The following is an 18,889-nucleotide window of genomic DNA, read 5'->3' as shown; positions in this document are numbered from 1 at the left end:
AGAATAAAACAGGCAAAGAGTAAAGGAAGGCACAGGGAATGAACTTGAATGGGTTCAGATCCTAACACTCCCATTTATTAGTTGTACGCTTTGTATTAACCTCCCAAAGACTCTATTCCCAATAAAAATGGAGATGAAAAATGTTGCAGCAATTTCACAGGGTAATTTATGGGAAAATGTTCCAGAGATGGTAATGCACTATCCAGTCAGTGTAAGGGATTTTTGTTGTATTGGTCATATGTCCCATGAGTAAATGAGAACTAATTAAAGATGAATGATAGCATGCCCATGTGGGAGAAATTTTAAAAAGCTATAGTCCCATACCCTCAATTCTTGAAAGGGAAAATTGAGGTTCACAGAGGTTAAGACTCATTAGTAACTGAACCAGGATAGGAAGCTATCAAGTCCTGGCCCCTGATCTTATGTTGTTTCCACTATGCCCTCCTGCCTCATTCTTCTACATACATGTACTGGCTTTTGAGGGAGGGAATCCAAGATTTAGTGTAAATCTATAGCTTAAAAAATCCAAATAGGGATGATTAATTGTGTACATCTGCCACCCTTAAGTCTTGCTTTGGTGAAGATCCTAACTGTCCAGTTTCATACATAGCCCCTAACTCCTAGTGTTTAAGTTCCAAAGAACGTTGGTGCAGACAGCCATGTTCTGGTGACTAGACAGAAGTATCACCATAAAATAAGCTTTTAGGCCTTATTAGGATAATTCTTTTTTTTTTTTAGCTTTATTTATTTATTTTCCGTAAGAAAGAGAGACAGCGTGAGTGTGGGAGAGACAGAAAGGGAAAGAGAGCATCCTAGGCAGGTTCCATGCCCAGCGTTGAGCCCAACGTGTGGCTCAATGCAGGGCTCGATCTCACGACCGTGAGCTCATGACCTAAGCCAGAATCAAGAGTCGGACACTTTACTGCCTGAGCCACCCAGGCACCCGAGACCTATTAGGATAATTCTGTTACTTCTACAACCTGCCTCTGTAGCCACAGATTTGTTAAACCCAAGATTTGGAAGCAAAGGCATATCTCTGCAATTAAAAAGAGATTTTATGGGGCACCTGGTGGCTTAGTTGGTTAAGCGTCCGACTTCGGCTCAGGTCACGATCTCACAGTTCATGGGTTCCAGCCCCACACTGGGCTCTGTGCTGACAGGTTAAAGCCTAATGCCTGCTTCGGATTCTGTGTCTCCCGTCTCTCTGCCCTTCCTCCACTCTCTCTCTCTCTCTCTCTCAAAAATAAAGATTTTAAAAAATTCAAAAAAAGATTTTACAATCACAACAGAATGACCGAAGGGCAGGGTTAAACTCAATCTTTTGAATTTTTGAGTCTAAAATGTTTATTTTATCAGTAATTTTAGCTGCCTTCCCTTGCCCCTTTGCATTACCCAAGTGAAGCGCATTATCAGGTTTGATTTTGAGTGGTATGTGTCTTCTTGTGCCGATGCTAAACAACCAGCAGAGAACAGGTGATCCCATTGACCTAGATGGCTCCTCGAACTGCATTGTGAGGCCTTTGAGTCAAGACCTTTTGGTTCTAATAATGTTATCATGCATAAAATTCATTAAAAGGTCGTTAGCAGTTCTTCAGTGTAGCAGAACCATGGAATGCATAATGTAAAACCACAGGTAAGCCAAAAAGCAACTCTACTTGGCTTTAGGACAAATTTAAGTTCCCACGTAGGCTCTCTGATCAAATTCCTAGCCCTTCAGAATAACAAAGCTGGAGGGTGAAGACTGTGAGCCTTGGAGGTAACGGAAAACGTGGTCCCTGTGCTGCATTTAACCTTTCAATCCCCCTTGTAACACTAAGCACCAGCCTCATTGTAAGCTTTCTTCCTAGGTAATGAGTATAACACAGTGAGAGGTCTCTAAAAGAACTTATCTAGGGGAGCCTAGGTGGCTGCGTCAGTTAAGCGTCCGACTCTTGATTTTGGCTCAGGTCTCCGTCTCATGGTTCCTGATTTAGAGCCTCATGTCTGGCTCTGCACAACAGCGTGGAGCCCACTTGGGATGCTCTCTCTGTCCCTTCCCAACTCACGCACACTCAGTCTCTCCCTCTCTCTCAAAATAAATAAATAAACTTAAAAAATTGTTTAAATAAAAGCCTTGGGGTTCCTGGGTGGCTCAGTCAGTTAAGCATCCGACTCTGGATTTCGGCTCGGGTCATGATCTCACAGGTTCATGGGATCCAGCCTCACGCCAGGCTCTGCAGCACAGAGCCTGCTTGGGATTCTCTCTCTCCCTCTCCCTCTCTCAAAAACAAATTAAAAAGCATTTAAAAAATTAAAGAGCCTATCAAATAAATAAAATAGCCTATCTAGTGTGATCTTGAAATTCGGGTATCTTCTTTTTCAAGCGCCGAGCTGTGGTGTCAACCCAACGCTTGGCAGCTAACAGGTCCCCAAGATTTATCAAAGTAAATCTGAATGATTTGGACAATCAACTACTAATGAGCCTCCTTTGGTCCCTGGCTCCTTGAGAACTTGATGACGTTCAATTATCTCATTATCCTACCTTTGGTTCCCATCCTCCCCGCCCCCCCCCCCGTGCCCTGTTCCAGCTGGGCCTTATAAAGCGTGTTTTCTCTCTCAGGTGGCTGGGGAGCGATACGTCTATAAATTTGTCTGTGACCCGGATGCCCTTTTCTCCATGGCCTTCCCTGACAACCAGCGTCCGTTCCTGAAGGCAGAGTCTGAGTGTCACCTCAACGAGGAGGATACCCTGCCACTGACCCACTTTGAAGACAACCCGGCTTACCTCCTGGACGTGGATCGCTGCAGCAGCCTCCCCTATGCCGAGGGCTTTGCTTACTAAGTTTCTGAGCGGCTAAGCGGCCAAACCCTAGAGCTAGCAGTTCCCATTCAGGCAAATGAGGGCAGTGGTTTTGTTTGTGTTTTTGGCTGTTCCTAAAGCTTGCCCTTTGAGTATTATCTGGAGAACTCAAGCTGTCTCTGGATTGGCACCCTTAAAGACCGATACCTTGGCTGGGGAGTGGGGACAGGGAGGGGCAGAGAAACCACCAAAAGGCTGGTGCCTCAGCTCTGACCCTGACAAGGTTTCTGGGAAGAGATTGAAATGGAGCCTCCTTCCCATGGACAATATATGCAAAGCAATACCTTGTTCAGGTTAGTGCCCACAAACCAGGACGGAGTGTGTGACAATCTGCATTGATCACGGACTACTAATTGCCTTTACGTAGAAGGGCTCTGATTTGCACAATTTATTGAACAAGAAATGACAAACCTGTAGAAGAGTAGGTAGGCTACGAAGTCGGGGAGGCTCAAACCATGAAGGGTTAAAAATGGATCTTAAAATCTGGAGAGTTCTTCTAGCTCAATCTGAAATGTTTCCCCCTTGGTCTAGAAAGAAGGATGGGGGCGGGGGGGAAGTCAGAACAGCTGTTACCCACTCCATGGTTCTCAAATAATAAACCATTGCTACTCTTGGGAACCTTCTAGCCATGTGGTCACCAAGTAGAACAAGCCCCCTTTCTCTTCCCAGTCACACGGCCGTGTGTGGATGGCTTTCATTTCAGAAGGGTGATTTACACTTTTGACAGTATTTTGTTTTGCTTTGATTCGGGGGATTGTTTTGTTTTGGTGGTTGTTTTGGAAAAACAGTTTATAAACTGATTTTTGTAGTTTTGGTATTTAAAGCAAAAAAAAAAAACAAACCTTTTGGTAACTGCGCACTGCGTCCTTTAGCAGGGCGGTGCCGACCGATGAAGACGCTGCAGCTTGAAAGGGGCTTTGCTGGGGGCTTGCCCTTAGCAGTGTCCAAGCCCACTTTATTGCCTGCTTTGTGCTTTCTGCACCAGACAGCCTGACAGAACATTTGCACCTGAGTTGTACATTTTTGAGGTGTGCAGGGCAGCCTGGACACCCCGCTGAGATTCTATGTGTATAGTTCCCCGCGTTCTCTAACACGCCCTCTCTGGAAAGCATATGTACATAATACATATCATGTCCATTTGAAACCTGGCCACCTGGTGGGAACCCTGGGGATTTCTCCCTGGGCGTGACTGATGACAATTTCCATTTCATTCGTCTGTTTTGTTTCCTTCTTTTTTTTTTTTTTCCTTTAATCCTTGGACTTTAAACCCTGCATATGATTCGGTAGGGTTTCAGATGTACGTGTGACACTGACAGGTAAAAACAGTGCTAGCGTTTTAGTTTCTTGCCACCTTCAAAAAAAAAAAAAAAAAAAGCTATTCTGATTGCTGTATTATATTGGAAAAGTTTTAAACAACCCAGCTAAAGCTATGTGAAAGTTGGCCTCGAAGTAGAGGAAAAGTTCTTAGGAGGTGGTGGTACCTTGCTACCTGCCCTGCTGGTAGGATTCCGTGCTCCCCACGGCACTCAGCACGTCAGGAACGACTGCTGTTCTTCATACGGGGAAGACCGTGCCGACATGGTGAGCGGAAGAAACAGGCTTTGATTTGTTTTCCTACGAATGGGGTGCACTACCGTCTCAAACAGTCCCCCTTAAGACCAGCAGCATGTCTGTGAAGAGGGTCCTAGGGATAAGGGGGTGCGTTTTACAGCTCTGAAAACAGGAGGTTTTCCTCTATTGGAAGCTAATTAGCCCACAAAGGTATTGAACCTCTAGCTTGGGCCTTAATTAGCATTGTACTCTCATCAAAGGACTCTTTCCAAACCATATTTATAGCTCTCTAACCTCCACATAGTCTATATATAGATGCATATTTTACCCCCAGCTGGCTAGAGATTTATTTGTTGTAAATGCTGTATAGGATTTGTTTTTTCTTTCTTTACTTATCCTGGTTTGGGTTTTCTTTTTTTGATGAATTTACGCTGTCTTAGCAAGTATGAAAATAACCCTCTGTAGCCCGAGCTCCCCTCTCCCCGGCTGTAACTGCGTGGCCTGTGCTGTCACGGGACCTAGGATGGCGGCATCACCGTTGCATTCCCATCGGACTCATGCACCTCCCGGATGGTTTTGGTTTTTTTATTTGTTTTGTTGTTTTATTTTTGCTTCTTTTCCGGAGTGTGGAAAGTCTACAGTGCAGAAAGGCTTTAACCTGCCAGTTGATTTGAAATACTTTCCCCTGCGCAGGGCCGTATGCATCCTGCCAAGCTGCGTTATATTCTGTACTGTGTACAATAAAGAAGTTTGCTTTCAGTTTACCGGGTGCCTGAAACCTGCCTCTTTCTTGCCCTCGGTGGTCTAATTTTTTTTTTTTTAAGTTCATTTATTTATTTTGAGAGAGTTCAGTGAAGGCGTAGAGAGAAGGGGAGAGAGAGAATCCCAAGCAGGCTCCACACCAGCAGCACTGAGCCTGACACAGGACTCAGACACGAGAACTGGGAGATCATGACCTGAGCCAAAACCAAGAGTTGGATTCTGAACCGACTGGGCCACCCAGGTGCCCTTCAGTGTTCTAGTTTTAAAGCAAGCAGAAGCCACCTGGCTTCCTCTCTCTCTCTCTCTCTCTCTCTCTCTCTCTCCCCCCCCCCCTTCCATCCATTACCCCCCCTCTCTCAGATATTTAGAGAGGAATTAAAGGAACAGTCACCTGGAACTAGTGCACAGTGCTCTTTGGCCTCACCTCCCCTCTTAAACTGTGGCTAAAAATTCGAGCTGAAGGAGTAGGAGGTAGAGAAGTCCCCTTCCCAGCCAGTGGTGAGCTGAGACCACCCCACCCCCGCAAGCCCACCTACCTGCCAACTCTTAGTAACAATTTTTTTTAATGTTTATTTACTTTTGAGAGAGAGAGACAGACCGAGTGTGACCGGAAGAGGGGCAGAGAGAGAGGGAGACACAGAATCCGAAGCAGGCGCCAGGCTCCGAGCTGTCAGCACAGAGCCTGCACGAGGCTTGAACCCACAAACCATGAGGTCATGACCTGAGCCCAAGTCGGACGCTTAACTGACTGAGTCACCCAGGCACCCCTCTTAGTAACAATTTTTTAAAGTGTAGCTCATGTTTGGACCCTGGGTTGTGTGAAAGATTACTAACCAGGCTAGGACTAGGGGTTCCAGAGTGATTCTAGCTCAGCCCCTTGGATACAGACTTGAAAAAACAGTAAGAACCTAAGAAATTCTTACATACTAATTTTCCCCCAACAAGCTTTGATCTTAAGAAGTGAAATTGTTCCTAATTTTAAAATCAGGCTGTTCCCTTGAAAATTACAACAAAAACTTAGGAAGTTTTTTTCTAGCCTGTTTTTTTTTTTTTTTCTGTTATTGTTGTTTGTTTTTAGCCGTGCAGCAGTAAGAATTTTTCTTCCAAGTTTGTCTCCTTCTTGTGGGCATATATCGCTTGGGGAAAGTGTGGAAGAAAAATACAGTCTGCAGACTGTGTGCAGTGCTAGGCCCCGTGGTGTTCTTGTTTCACTCTCTTTTCTGTACCTTCATGTGGGCTTTTCAAGACTCCTGTTACCGTAGAGGAATAAGTAGAGCCTTTTTCCAGGCCTATAACAGAAGCCTTTCTGTAAGTTTATCTGCTATCTTTCTTCCACTGTTTTACAAGCCCTTAAGTGGAGAAACATCTGAGACTGAATCGGTGCACAGCCGCTTGAATCGGAGCTTGTGAGGAATGAATGCCTGCCACATAAACCCATTAGCTTCGACAGATTAAGAAAAGATGCTTGGGGAGAAGGCAGGGGAACCCAGGACAAAGGGAGCTCTGCCTCTCCGCTTCACCAAGATAAGGCTCTGACAATCAGCTCCCCGTTATTCACGGGCTCATTATCCAGCCTGGGCCCAGACCCAGATCGTTAACCTAATGTGGGAGGTCACCAAACACTGGGCCGCCCTTCCAGTGTCGGGCGCGAGGATAAGGAAGCCCAGAAAATGTGAAGTTTACTCTTCGTCGAGGTCCCCTTTCATGAGCCAAGCCAGGCAAACAATGCTCACTCAGTCGTTAGATGACAAAGAGGTAGTGTGAGGGCAAAAGAATGTGGTTATGGGAGCCAGAGTATGTGCAGAATCTAAATTCTAATGCAGCTGGGACAAATGTAAACTAATGTGGAGGAAAAACACTCATGTACCCAGACGGTTGGAAACCTTAGACAATCCGTTGCCCAGTGGTGCAGGTGGCTGGAGCTCAGTGTGCAGCCTCTGAAACACAAGCAAAAGGGAAAAAAAAGCCATAAAAATCATCAGTTTTAATAATACATATATATGGAAGCATTGGTTTTATTTAGCCTAAGCGCACTGTACTTAAAATAGGCGGTGGGGGTGGGTGTGGCATACAGACAAGCCACTGTGTCCCCGTCCCAGCAGATACACTCCTGTCCCATACATTGGTCAGTGAGCAACCGACCAGCCTTTCTTTAGCTCCTCCAGTTTAAAACCTGGCTCTACACCCAGGCCTTGGTTTATTGACCTTGGCAGTGAACCTCAGATAGCTAACCTTTGAATGGCACTTTACAGTTTACAGAGCACTCTTTCATCCCCATTATCTTTTTGGCAGGCTTTCTTAAATGGTAACACTTTGTTGAAATTGAATCTGAAAATACGGCTGTTAGCCTCCCCAAGTACTTTCTTGGATTGTCCACAGTGGCTACTGTGGGAAAAGGGCTACACACAGGGGTTCTGGCCCAAGCTCTGGGATTGACTGGATTAACCAGATGATCTCAGGGGCGTCCTGGCCTAACTTCCCAGGTCAGGGAGGGCACTGATGAGCTGCTACTTCCAGAGCTCTTAGGAGATATGGGAGAAGGAGTTCCTTTGGGAATTCAAGGCCAAAGGATGCCTGGGAAACACAGGTGCACAGGTTTAACAGTTAAAGACATTCTCCAGTCATTAAGGAAGCTCTGAAGACTGCTGAGTCCACCATTAAAGGTATATGTTTGTTCATTTCCCAGGCGTCCACTGAATACCTACTAGATGCCAGGCACTGCTGGATACTAAAAATAAATGACTGAAGGTGGCATTTTGATATAAAGCCCTGTTCTTGACAACGATGATACATGCAATGACTCCTTAAATGCCCTACTCACCAGCTCACAGCTGCTCATACTTAAACACAACTGACACCATCTTATTCTGACCACATTGACCTGAGGCTGAGGTTGGGCATTTATCTACTGCCACTGCTGGTGGAGGGTTGTTCCCAGGGATGTTAAGTCCTTGGTGTACCTCCTACCAGGAAGAGAAGAGGGTAAGCCCAGATGTCAATGAGCTGGGAGCTGTTTGCAGATGCAGTAATGCAAGTGGGCTGCGGGGACCTGAAGCAGGTGTCGTGATGGTTGCTATACCTATCTTCCACATTAGCAGGACTCTCCTGGATGACCTTGTTTCTTTGTCTCCATACTGAAGGTGAGTGATTCTTTGCTTCCATCATTCCGTTAACAAGCATATATCAAGCATCTTTTTTGTATACTGCAATAGACGCTTTGAGGTGGGGGTGGGGGTCCCACAGTGAAACCCACCCTCCCCTTAAACGGCTCACAGGCAAATGGGGAAAACATTTTTCTACATGAAACTAGAATACAAGTTATAAGTTACTATTACTCATCCAATAAATAGTGCCTATTCTATGCCAGGCATCACTCTAGGACTAGTGGAAGGAAAAAAATAGGGACAAGTCTCTGCTCTCAGGGATCTTACATGTGGGGAAGAGGGTAAAAACAAATGAAGTAAGTAAGTGATGACATGCATTAGACAGTGGTAAGTACTATGGAAAAAAATAAAGCGTGAGAGGGAAATAGTGAATGGTAAGGTGCATGGGTTGCACTTACAGAGATATCAGGGAAGACCTCACAGTTGAGCAAAGACTTGAGAAAAGTAAAGTAGCCAGATGCATATCTGAAGCAAAAGCTTGTAGACAGAGGGAAGAGCAAGTGAAAGGACTTGAAACTTGAATATACGTGGAATATTTATGGAAAATAGCAAGGCCTGTGACTCCAGATCAGAGTCACAGTGATGGGGTGTGTAGTAAGAAACAAAGGCAGCAAGGGGCACCTGGGTGGCTCAGTCGGTTAAGCGGCCGACTTCGGCTCAGGTCATGATCTCACGGTCCGTGAGTTCGAGCCCTGCGTCGGGCTGTGTGCTGACAGCTCAGAGCCTGGAGCCTGTTTCAGATTCTGTGTCTTCCTCTCTCTGACCCTCCCCCATTCGTGCTCTGTCTCTCTCTGTCTCAAAAATAAATAAACGTTAAAAAAAAAAGAAACAAAGGCAGCAAGAATAAATTGTGGTTGTATTATCAAGGGCCATGTAGGCTTTTTAAGGACTCTGACATTTGCTCTATCCGTGTTTAGCTGTTAGAGGTTTTGAGCAGAGTCTTGACATAATCGGACTTCTGTTTTAAAGGCTCGCTCTGGCTGCTGAGTTGAAAATAGATGGTAGGAGAACAGGGGAGGAAGAACAGCCAAGTAGTAGGCTAGACAGTAATCCGGATGAGGTGACATGGTGATTTGGTCCAGGGCACAAAGAGGCCATAGTCTAGATATATTTTGCACGTAGAGCCAATAGGCTTTAGATGTATAGAGTGGGAGAAAAAGAGGAGTCGGTTATGGCTTCAAAGTTTCTTGGTCCGAGCATTAAGGAAGTGTGAGATTGCCATTTACAGCTATTTATTGAGATAGAGGAGGAGAAATCGGGGGTTGGAGTGGGGGGAAGAACAGGTATCCTGTTTTGAACATATTAACTTTGAGGTGCCTATTAGAAATCCAGATGGGAGCATTGGTTTGGATATACGAGTCTAAAGTTCAGAAGAGAGATCCAAACTAGAGAAAGAAGTCATCAGTGTGTAAGAGAGTATATGAAGCTGAGCTGATGAGATCACTAAGGGAATATACCTAGATTAAAAGAAAAAGAAAAATTCACAAGAAAAGTTCAGGATGAAGAGGCTGAGGCGATGAAAAAGAACCATCAGAGGAGAAGGGAAAAAAGTGATTAGTCAAATAGTGATGATCAGAACCGTATTTCCAGGAGAAAAAAGAAATTAACATGGCTGATGCTTCTGATGTGTCAGTAAGGTGAGGACGGGGACTGAATTGGCAACCTGGAGGTCATAGGTTACTTGTGCATTTCCGCAGAGTGAAAGAAAGAGACAGAACTGAATAATACAATAATACAAGGGGGGGTTAAGTTTATTCTCAGTTGGAGGCAGAGATCAGAGAAGTCTCCATGGATTCAGAATCCTGGGCTTGAGTTCAGCTCAGCCTCTCTCCCTAGTCTTTCTTTCCATTCCTTGACTCTCAAAGTCTGAAAGAGCCCTGGGTGGGCATCCCTCTCAGGTGTCTTGACCAGAATGTACTGGGTGAGCCATTCAAGGATAAAGGAGGAAAGATTACTATGCCGTTACCACCATTTTTGCCATCCCTATGGGACCCTATTCTTGTTTTGTGCTCTTAAATTTCTTTTTTTGAAATGTTAACTGTTTTTAAATAACCTTTTTTTCATATTACACAATTAGCATATGTTCTTTGTAGAAAAACAGAAAAAAAAGACCTTAGCCCAAATTTAAAACTATTCTGAGAACTCCACCTAGAAATCACAGTTAAAACTTTATTGTACATCTTTCCACATGGCTTTTCTCGGTACTGTTATTTAATTATAAAAATAAGGTCATGCTATACAGTGAACACAGTTTTGTCACTTATTTTTCCACACTGTAGTTTGAACATCTTTCCAAATCTGGGAGTATTTAATCATTTTTAATGCCTGCATGGTGTTCCATAGTACATAAGTATTACAGCATTTTTGAGCATTCCCCTTTGCTGGGAATTAAGGTACCATAAACATACATCCAAAACCAATCCAAGTGTTCTCCATCCTCAAAAATCAAACAAACAAACAAAAAATAAGAATTGGGGCTTTTTCTTGTGTTCCCAATTAATAACTAAGTACTAATTTTACCTTCTAGATATCTCTCAAATCCAGCTCTGTCACCTGTCATAACTCATCCGCAATCACCACTCACAGACTATTACCATCACCAACTAACACATCTCACCACATCCATGCTTACCTCCTCCGACCCTTCTCCTTACTCTAGTCAGAGTGATGATTTGTAAGCCCAAGCCATTCCTTCACTTAAGCCTTTTCAATGACACCTACTAGAACACCTAAAATTTAAAAAGACTACCACCACCAAATGTTGGCAAGAATACACTGCGGAGCGTGTGTAAAATGGTATGACTTCTTCAGAAAACTGGTGGTTTCTTATAAAGGTAAACATACATCCACTTTGTGATCTAGCAATTTTAGTCTTAGGTATTTACTCAAGAGAGATATAGACATGTATTCATAAAAAGACCTCTGTGAGAACATTTAGAGAAGCTTTATTCGCAACAGCCACCAAAAGCAACACAAATGTCCATGAAGAGAAGATGGGAAAAACAGGTTGTGGACTTTTCCAAAGAAGACATCCAGATGGCCAACAGACGCATGAAGAGAAGCTCAACATGACTCATTATCAGGGAAATACAAATCAAAACCACAATGAGATACCACGTCACACTGATTAGAATGGCTAAAATTAATAACTCATTTAATACTTTCTATTATATTATGAAAGGTTGAAAAGGATATAATCTCTAATTTATTGTAAATTCTTACATTTTATAATATGATTATTCCAATTTAACAATGGATTCTATATATGCTAGCAATTTAATTACCACCATCACTAAATTTTCATCATTCATTATCACCAAATTACACAATCTCTTCTTTCACAGACTTTTATGTCATTCTTTTATTTGTTTGTTTATTTACTCATATAAATTTCTTAATGTTTACTTATTTTTGAGAGAGAGAGAAAGACAGAGAGTGAGCAGGGGAGGGGCAGAGAGAGGGAGACACAGAATCCAAAGTAGGCTCCAGGCTCTGAGCTGTCAGCACAGAGCCCTATGTGGGCTCGAACTCACGAACCACAAAATCATGACCTGAGCTGAAGTCCGAGGCTTAACCAACTAAGCCACCCAGGCATCCCATGTCATTCTTTTTTATACTTAAATCCATATTTCCATGTACACCCCCCAAAAGAATTTTATCCTGATACAATATATTTTTATGTTTGGAAGTTGTTGTTGTTGTTGTTTTTTTAATGTTTATTTATCTCTTGAGAGAGAGACAGAGTGTGAGTGGGGGAGGGGCAGAGAGAGGGAGAGGAAGACACAGAATCTGAAGCAGGCTCCAGGCTCTGAGCTGTCAGCACAGGGCCCGACGTGGGGCTCGAACCCACAAGCTGTGAGATCATGACCTGAACCGAAGTCAGACACTTAACTGACTGAGTCACCCAGGTGCCCCTATGCTTGGAAGTTTTTATCCGCCTTTTAATCTTACTCTATCATACCTATTACAACAAATTGTTTTAAATAATTTCCTTTGGCAATAAGTCTTTAGATGTTAAAAATTATTCTGTATTGAGTGATTACTAAATTAATAGTTCACAATTTATCAAAACAACATAAATATATGTCCAAATCTGACAATAGATTTAAAGATGATTCAAACATAATCAAAGTTTCTTTTTTTTTAGATTTTATTTACTTATTTATTTATTTATTAAAAAATTTTTAAAGCATTTATTTATTTTTGAGAGAGAGAGAGGAGAGAGAGAGAGAGAGAGAGAGAGAGAGAGAGACAGAGACGAAGCACAAGCAGGGGAGGGACAGAGAAAGAGAGGGAGGCACAGAATCCGAAGCAGGCTCCGGGCTCTGGGCTGTCAGCACAGAGCCCAATGCGGGGCTCAGACCCACAAACCATGAGATCGTGACCTAAGCCAAAGTCAGACGCCTAACTGACTGAGCCACTTAGGTGTCCCAAAGCTTAGGGGACTTTTAAAACTTGTCTAAACTCACACTGGTTATGTTTGAACCATGTTTAAATCTATTTGTAACAGCAGCTTAACTTACCCTAACTAATATGCCTTGTTCATTTAAACAAGTACTTAGGAATGGAATAAGCTGAGAATGCTTTTGTTTCTTTGTTTTTAATGTTTATTTATTTATATTGAAGGGCACCTGAGTGGCTCAGTCACTTAAGCATCTGACTTTGGCTTAAGTCATGATCTCACGGGTTCGTGTGTTCAAGCCCCACATCCAGGCCCATGCTGACAGCTCAGAGCCTGGAGCCTGCTTTGGATTCTGTGTCTCCCTCTCTCTCTGCCCCTCCCCCTCGCATGCTCTGTCTGTCTGTCTCTCTCTTTCTCTCTCAAATATAAAATATTTAAAAATTTTTATTTATTGTGAGAATGAGAGAGATCGTGCACATGCAAGCATGAGTGGGGGACGGGTGGGGCGCAGAGAGATCAGGAGAGAGAGAATCCCAAGCAGGTTCCACACCGTCAGCGCAGAGCCTGATGTGGGTCTCAATCCCATGAACTATGAGACCACAACCTGAGCCAAACTGAAGAGTCAGATGCTTAAGTGACTGAGCCACCTAGAAGTCCAAGCTGTGTGTGTTTTTAGTAGAAATATCACTCCATTATGGGGCGCCTGGGTGGCGCAGTCGGTTAAGCGTCCGGCTTCAGCCAGGTCACGATCTCGCGGACCGTGAGTTCGAGCCCCGCGTCGGGCTCTGGGCTGATGGCTCAGAGCCTGGAGCCTGTTTCCGATTCTGTGTTTCCCTCTCTCTCTGCCCCTCCCCTGTTCATGCTCTGTCTCTCTCTGTCCCAAAAATAAATAAAAACGTTGGAAAAAAAAAATTTTTAAAAAAAGAAATATCACTCCATTATTAGAAGTCCTCCCATGTTACATGCCAAAATTTCACATACTGTTATTCATCAGAAATTATTTTAAATGACCTACCAATTGACAATTCTATTAGGTCCTCCTTCAACTTCATTGACAACAAAAGATTAGAATCAATTTAACTTATAAAACCAGAAGTTACCAGTCACTAGAATCTAATCATTTCCTCAATTTCTGATAAGTACAGCAAAAAAGTTCTTAACAAGACTTAGCTACCAAATGCTTCTACATCAATTGTTCTCCAAGTGTGGATTCCCGACAAGTGCATCAGTATCATCTGGCAACTGGTTAGAAATGCATATTTTTAGGCCCCACCCAGACCTACTGACTCGGAAATTCTGGGGATGAAACCAGTAGTCTGTGTTTTACCAAACAAGCTCTCTTAGCGATTCTGTTGCTGAAGTTTAAGAATCCCTACCATATGCTATACCTGTAATTCTTTCTCCTGGACTTGTATGTAATCTGATAGTTTCCAAAAGCATTCAAATATTGAAATATTCATTTTAACATATCTTTGCCACTTGTATTAGTTATCTGTTAGTGCATAACGATGTTACCACAAACTTGGTGGCTTCAAACAACACCTATTTATTGTCTCCCAATTTCTGTAGTTCAGGAGTCCAGGCATGACTTAACTGGGTCCCCTCCTTCAGCGTCTCATATGGCTGCAAAGTGCCAGCTGGGACGGCAGTCTCATCAGAGGCACAGCTGGGATAGGATCTACCTCTAAATTCACATCATCGTTGGAGCAGTTCTCTTCTGTCTACCAGCTAGAGACCACCCTCAGCTCCTTGCCACTTTGAGGTCTTCCTAATATGGCCATTTGCCTTACAAAGCCAGCAAGGCAGTCTCTCCTAACAAAACTGGAGTCACACTTTCATGTAACAAAATCATATAAACATCCCATCACCTTTGCCCTATTCTCTTACTTAAAAGCAAATTCTAGGTTGCACCCACACTGAAGGGGAGGATATTACATGGAGGCAAGAATACCAGGAAGTAGGGATCGCCTGTCTGCTACATCACTCAGTACTTTTTGTTTAAGTGCCTTTGTTTCATCACATGCTTTAACTCTATTTTACCAAACTTCTGAGGTACCATTTAGGTCATTCAATAATAAACATTCTGAAAAATATTGACTAGAATAATCTTTGCAAAGCTGGGCCTCATGGTCAATCCAATCAGCCAACCCTGACTATGACTTACTTTCTGTCAGAAAAGGTCAGGTGTCATTTTTCAGTTCAAATAAGTGTGTTAATCTGAAATTTAAGAAGTAACATAACAACTTGGAATAATACATTCTATAGCACATATGGTAAGATAGATTACTAAAAGCAGTCACGTCAAAATTAAATGGATGCATATCCAATATAATTGATCACATCTAAGTTACCAGAACAAGATGATAAGGGTAGTACTCATTACTTTATAATTATTCAATATGATATGTGACTAAAGCTACCAGTTATTATTAATGTGATGAGTATTGCTGAAGGCAAGGTACTCCTTCAGTAAGTGTATATCCATGTGGGTACTGAACCCTGGTGGACAGCTTCTGGGGATAATGCAATAAAATGATGCATTATAAAGGCCAAAATAGCTCCATTAATTTCATTAGACATTATGATTAAATTTCACATGTATTTAATGAAAAAGAAAGGTATATATTGCTAAAACTAATTGGTCCAGCAGCTAGCATATAATCTTATTTTTTGTTAATAAGAGCTGGAAAATCTCATTATAAGCTGAAATAAGATGAGTATTGGCTATAATTGCAATGCACATTTCATAATATGATTTGACAAAATAGGTTTGAACTATTTTATTGAACGAGGCATAGCAAATTCGAAACACATAAGATTTTTATATAGCACCTATTTTGTGCGCTTGCATGAAGGATACTTTGTTTGCAAATTTCTTTTTTTTATCTCAAACCTATGCAAAGTGGGAAGAATAATACAATAAACACTGGTAAACATTTCAATTAAATTCATCTAACCTTCTACCTTTTCATAAAGGTATATAAAATGAAAGCTCCTGAGCTGCAAGGACTATACCAAGCCTATTGTCTAGGAAAATGTGTCACAAGCTGGATTCGTCTGACATTTTCTCATAATTAGATTCAGGTTAGACATTCTTGGCAGGAATACTACTTAAGTGTTAGTGTACTGCCTATCACATCACCTCGAGAGGCACATGATGTCAGTTTGCCCTGATAATACTGATGCTGAATCTGATCGCTTGATTAAGGTGATGATGCCAGTTCTTTCTATTATAAAATTACTCTTTCCCCTATGTGATTAACAAGTAGCCCATTCCCCAATTAAATTTTGCCTGATGATTTTATCATCCTCTGATGATCTTGCCTGAGTAAATAAATATACACATTGGATGTTGTCCAATGTCAATTTCCTGGTATATCTTGAAAGGTGAGTAGGCCTCTTGGCTCATATCACAGAAAAATCCAGGGGTAACACATAGTTGAATCCAGAAGCTCAGATCATTTCCCCAGTACCTAGTTTCTTTCTACCACACAAGGCTCTGCTTTTCATTTTGTTGGTTTCATTCATGGGTTACACATGATGGTGGTCCCTGAAAACCCAGGCTTACACTTTACAGCTTCAAGTCCAATAGAAAAAGGCTACCTCTTCTGAAATAATACCAATAAAAGTCTTAGAGCGAAGTCTTCTTGACTCTGATTGTCTTAGCTTGGGTCATGCCCCATCTCTGAGCCAATGCCTGTGGCCAGGGTGATGACACCATTTGATTTACATACCCAGTCCTGGAGCAGGAGCTAGTGTCTCAGTTCCAAAGAGACCATATGGACTGAGAGGTGGTTCCCCAAGGAAAACAGAGGGGCTGTTATTAAAGGGAGAGGCAAAGGGTGCTGGGCAGGAGGCAGAAACAACAGATGTCTCCTATAACTGATTATTCAATAAAGATGTTTAGACATCTGATAAGCCATCTGAAAAGACCAACATTGGGGAATAGGGAGTAAAGCAAGGCACCTATTCACTCTTCACATCAAAACAAATTCCAGATGATTTTAAAATTCTTTATGTAAAAAACAAAACCACAAAAGGACTGGAAGAAAGCATGACTGAATAATTTTAAATGTTGGGAATAAAGATAGACTGTTTAGGCATGACACAAAACACAGAAATCAAAAAGGATAATATTGATAAAAGTTGAGTACATAAAGCCTTAAAAGCTTTTGTACATCAGAAATACCACACTGAGTGAGGTAAGGAAGATCTGCAATGAAGATATAATAGTTTGAAAATCTATACACCAAGAAATGTAATAATGACCATCATGTAGCATAAGTTAGAAAAGATACAAGAAGAAATAAACACAAATACATTAGAAGGAGACTTTAATACACCTCTCTTAGTCCATGACAGGTCAGGTGGATAAATGATGATAGATGAGCAATGATAGATAAGACCTTAGTCTTATCTATATATAATTATTAGTAAAGAAGTTCTGATAGATAAAATTTCAACTCTGTACCCTGAAAATAAAGAATACATTCCCCTTCCCCCAAGGGTCCACGAAACATTCATGAAACTTGATCAGGTATTGGACCATCAGAAAGCATTCTCAGACCGATGTAAAAAAATACCAGTAATAATACAGTCAGAAGATAAAAAGACTCTTCCACCTTCAGAAATTTTTTTAAATGTTAAAATTCTGTCTTACACATTTCTTGGGCTTAAGGGAAAATGACAACTGAAGTTCTAGTCTATCTGGAAGCAGCAATAATGAAAACAACATACCAGAACCTATGGGCTAGATTTAAAGCAGTGTTCAGTGAAAATTCCATAACTTTGTTTATACTGATAAAGAAGACAGAAAAAAAACAATTGAGCATCTGATTTCAAAATTAGACAAAGAACAACAGAAACTATGGGAAACTAGAAAGAAAAAGAAATCAATGTGGGAAAAGAGAAAAAATAATAGAAATAAGAATGAATTAAGACATAATGAATAAATTAAGGGGAAAATAATAAAATAGATTAAATTTGCCAATCTATTAAGTAAAAAAGCAGGTACGGTAGGCAGAATAATGGCCCAACCAAAGATGTCTACACTCTAATCCCCAGGACCTATGACTATTTTACTTTACATGGCAAAAGGGACTTTGCAGATGTGATTAAGGTGAAAGACGTTGAGACGGAAGGAGTATCCTGGATTATCCAAGTGGGTTCAACCTAATCCTATGAGCCCTTAAAATCAGAGAACCTTTCCCTGTTGAGATCAGAGATGTAACAATGGGTGAAGGGTCAGAGAGATGTATGAGAGAATTTGGTATGCTATTGCTGGCTTGAAGATAGAAATAGGAGACCATAAGCCAAGGAATGCAGGTGGTCTATGGAAACTGGAAAAGGCAGAGAAAGGGCTTCTCTCCTAGAGCCTCCAGAAAGGAACAAAGCCCTGTCAACAACCTCATTTTAACCTGGTGGTACCCAAGTCAGACTTCCTACCTACTGAAATGTGAGATACTAGGCCACTATGCTTGTGGTAATTTGTTACAGCAACAAAAGAAAACTAAAAAACAATGAGGAAGTTCAACTTCACAAACAAAAACTGACAGGGCAGAACTATACCTTAGAATTAGAGGAAATTTAAAAATCAGGAGGCTAATTTGCTAAATCAATGCAAATAACTTTGAAAACCTGAATGAAATTGATAAACTTGTAGGAAAATATAATTCCCTAAAATCAACCCCAGAACAGGTAGAAAAGAAAAGTAGACCAATTTCCATAAAAGGAGGTGAGAAATGTATCAGAGAGCTACTCCCTCCAAAAGCAGCAAACTCAGAGAATTTCACAGGGAGTCCCCCCCACCGCCCACCCACACACCCCCACAGGGAATTTTTTTACCAGACTTCTTGAGAGTTGACAATGCCAATGTTATCTAAACTGTTCCACAGCTTCAGAAAAAATTAAAACCTTATAAATGTTTTTTTATAGTGAGAATTAACACCAATACAAATAAATAACAAAGATTACATACACAAAAGCTACAGGTCAATCAAGTTTATAAATATAGATACAAAAATCCTAAGTGAAATATTAACAGACCACAACAGAATTAAAAAAAAAAAGACTACATGAGAATAGACTATGAATGCATGGATGGTTCAATACTAGCAAATCAACCAGTATAATTCATATTACCAGATCTAGGAAGAAAAAGAATATGACCAT

General features: G+C 41.6%; 1 protein-coding gene across 1 annotated transcript in view; it reads left to right on the top strand.

The window, feature by feature from the left end:
* ETV5 (ETS variant transcription factor 5) overlaps positions 1–5,154 on the top strand; it is a 61,258-nt gene extending 56,104 nt beyond the window's left edge. The window contains exon 13 of the mRNA XM_025913289.2: positions 2,600–5,154. Coding sequence (XP_025769074.2) covers positions 2,600–2,821 — 222 coding nt within the window. The 3' untranslated portion in view covers positions 2,822–5,154. The remainder of the gene's footprint in view (positions 1–2,599) is intronic.
* Positions 5,155–18,889: the final 13,735 nt, after the last annotated feature.

Source organism: Puma concolor, chromosome C2 (assembly GCF_028749965.1).
Source record: "Puma concolor isolate L17-30 chromosome C2, mPumCon1.1.hap2, whole genome shotgun sequence".
Classification (NCBI taxonomy): domain Eukaryota; kingdom Metazoa; phylum Chordata; class Mammalia; order Carnivora; family Felidae; genus Puma; species Puma concolor.
The sequence above is the reverse complement of the archived record's forward strand: the minus strand, read 5'-3'. Positions and strand labels throughout refer to the sequence as shown.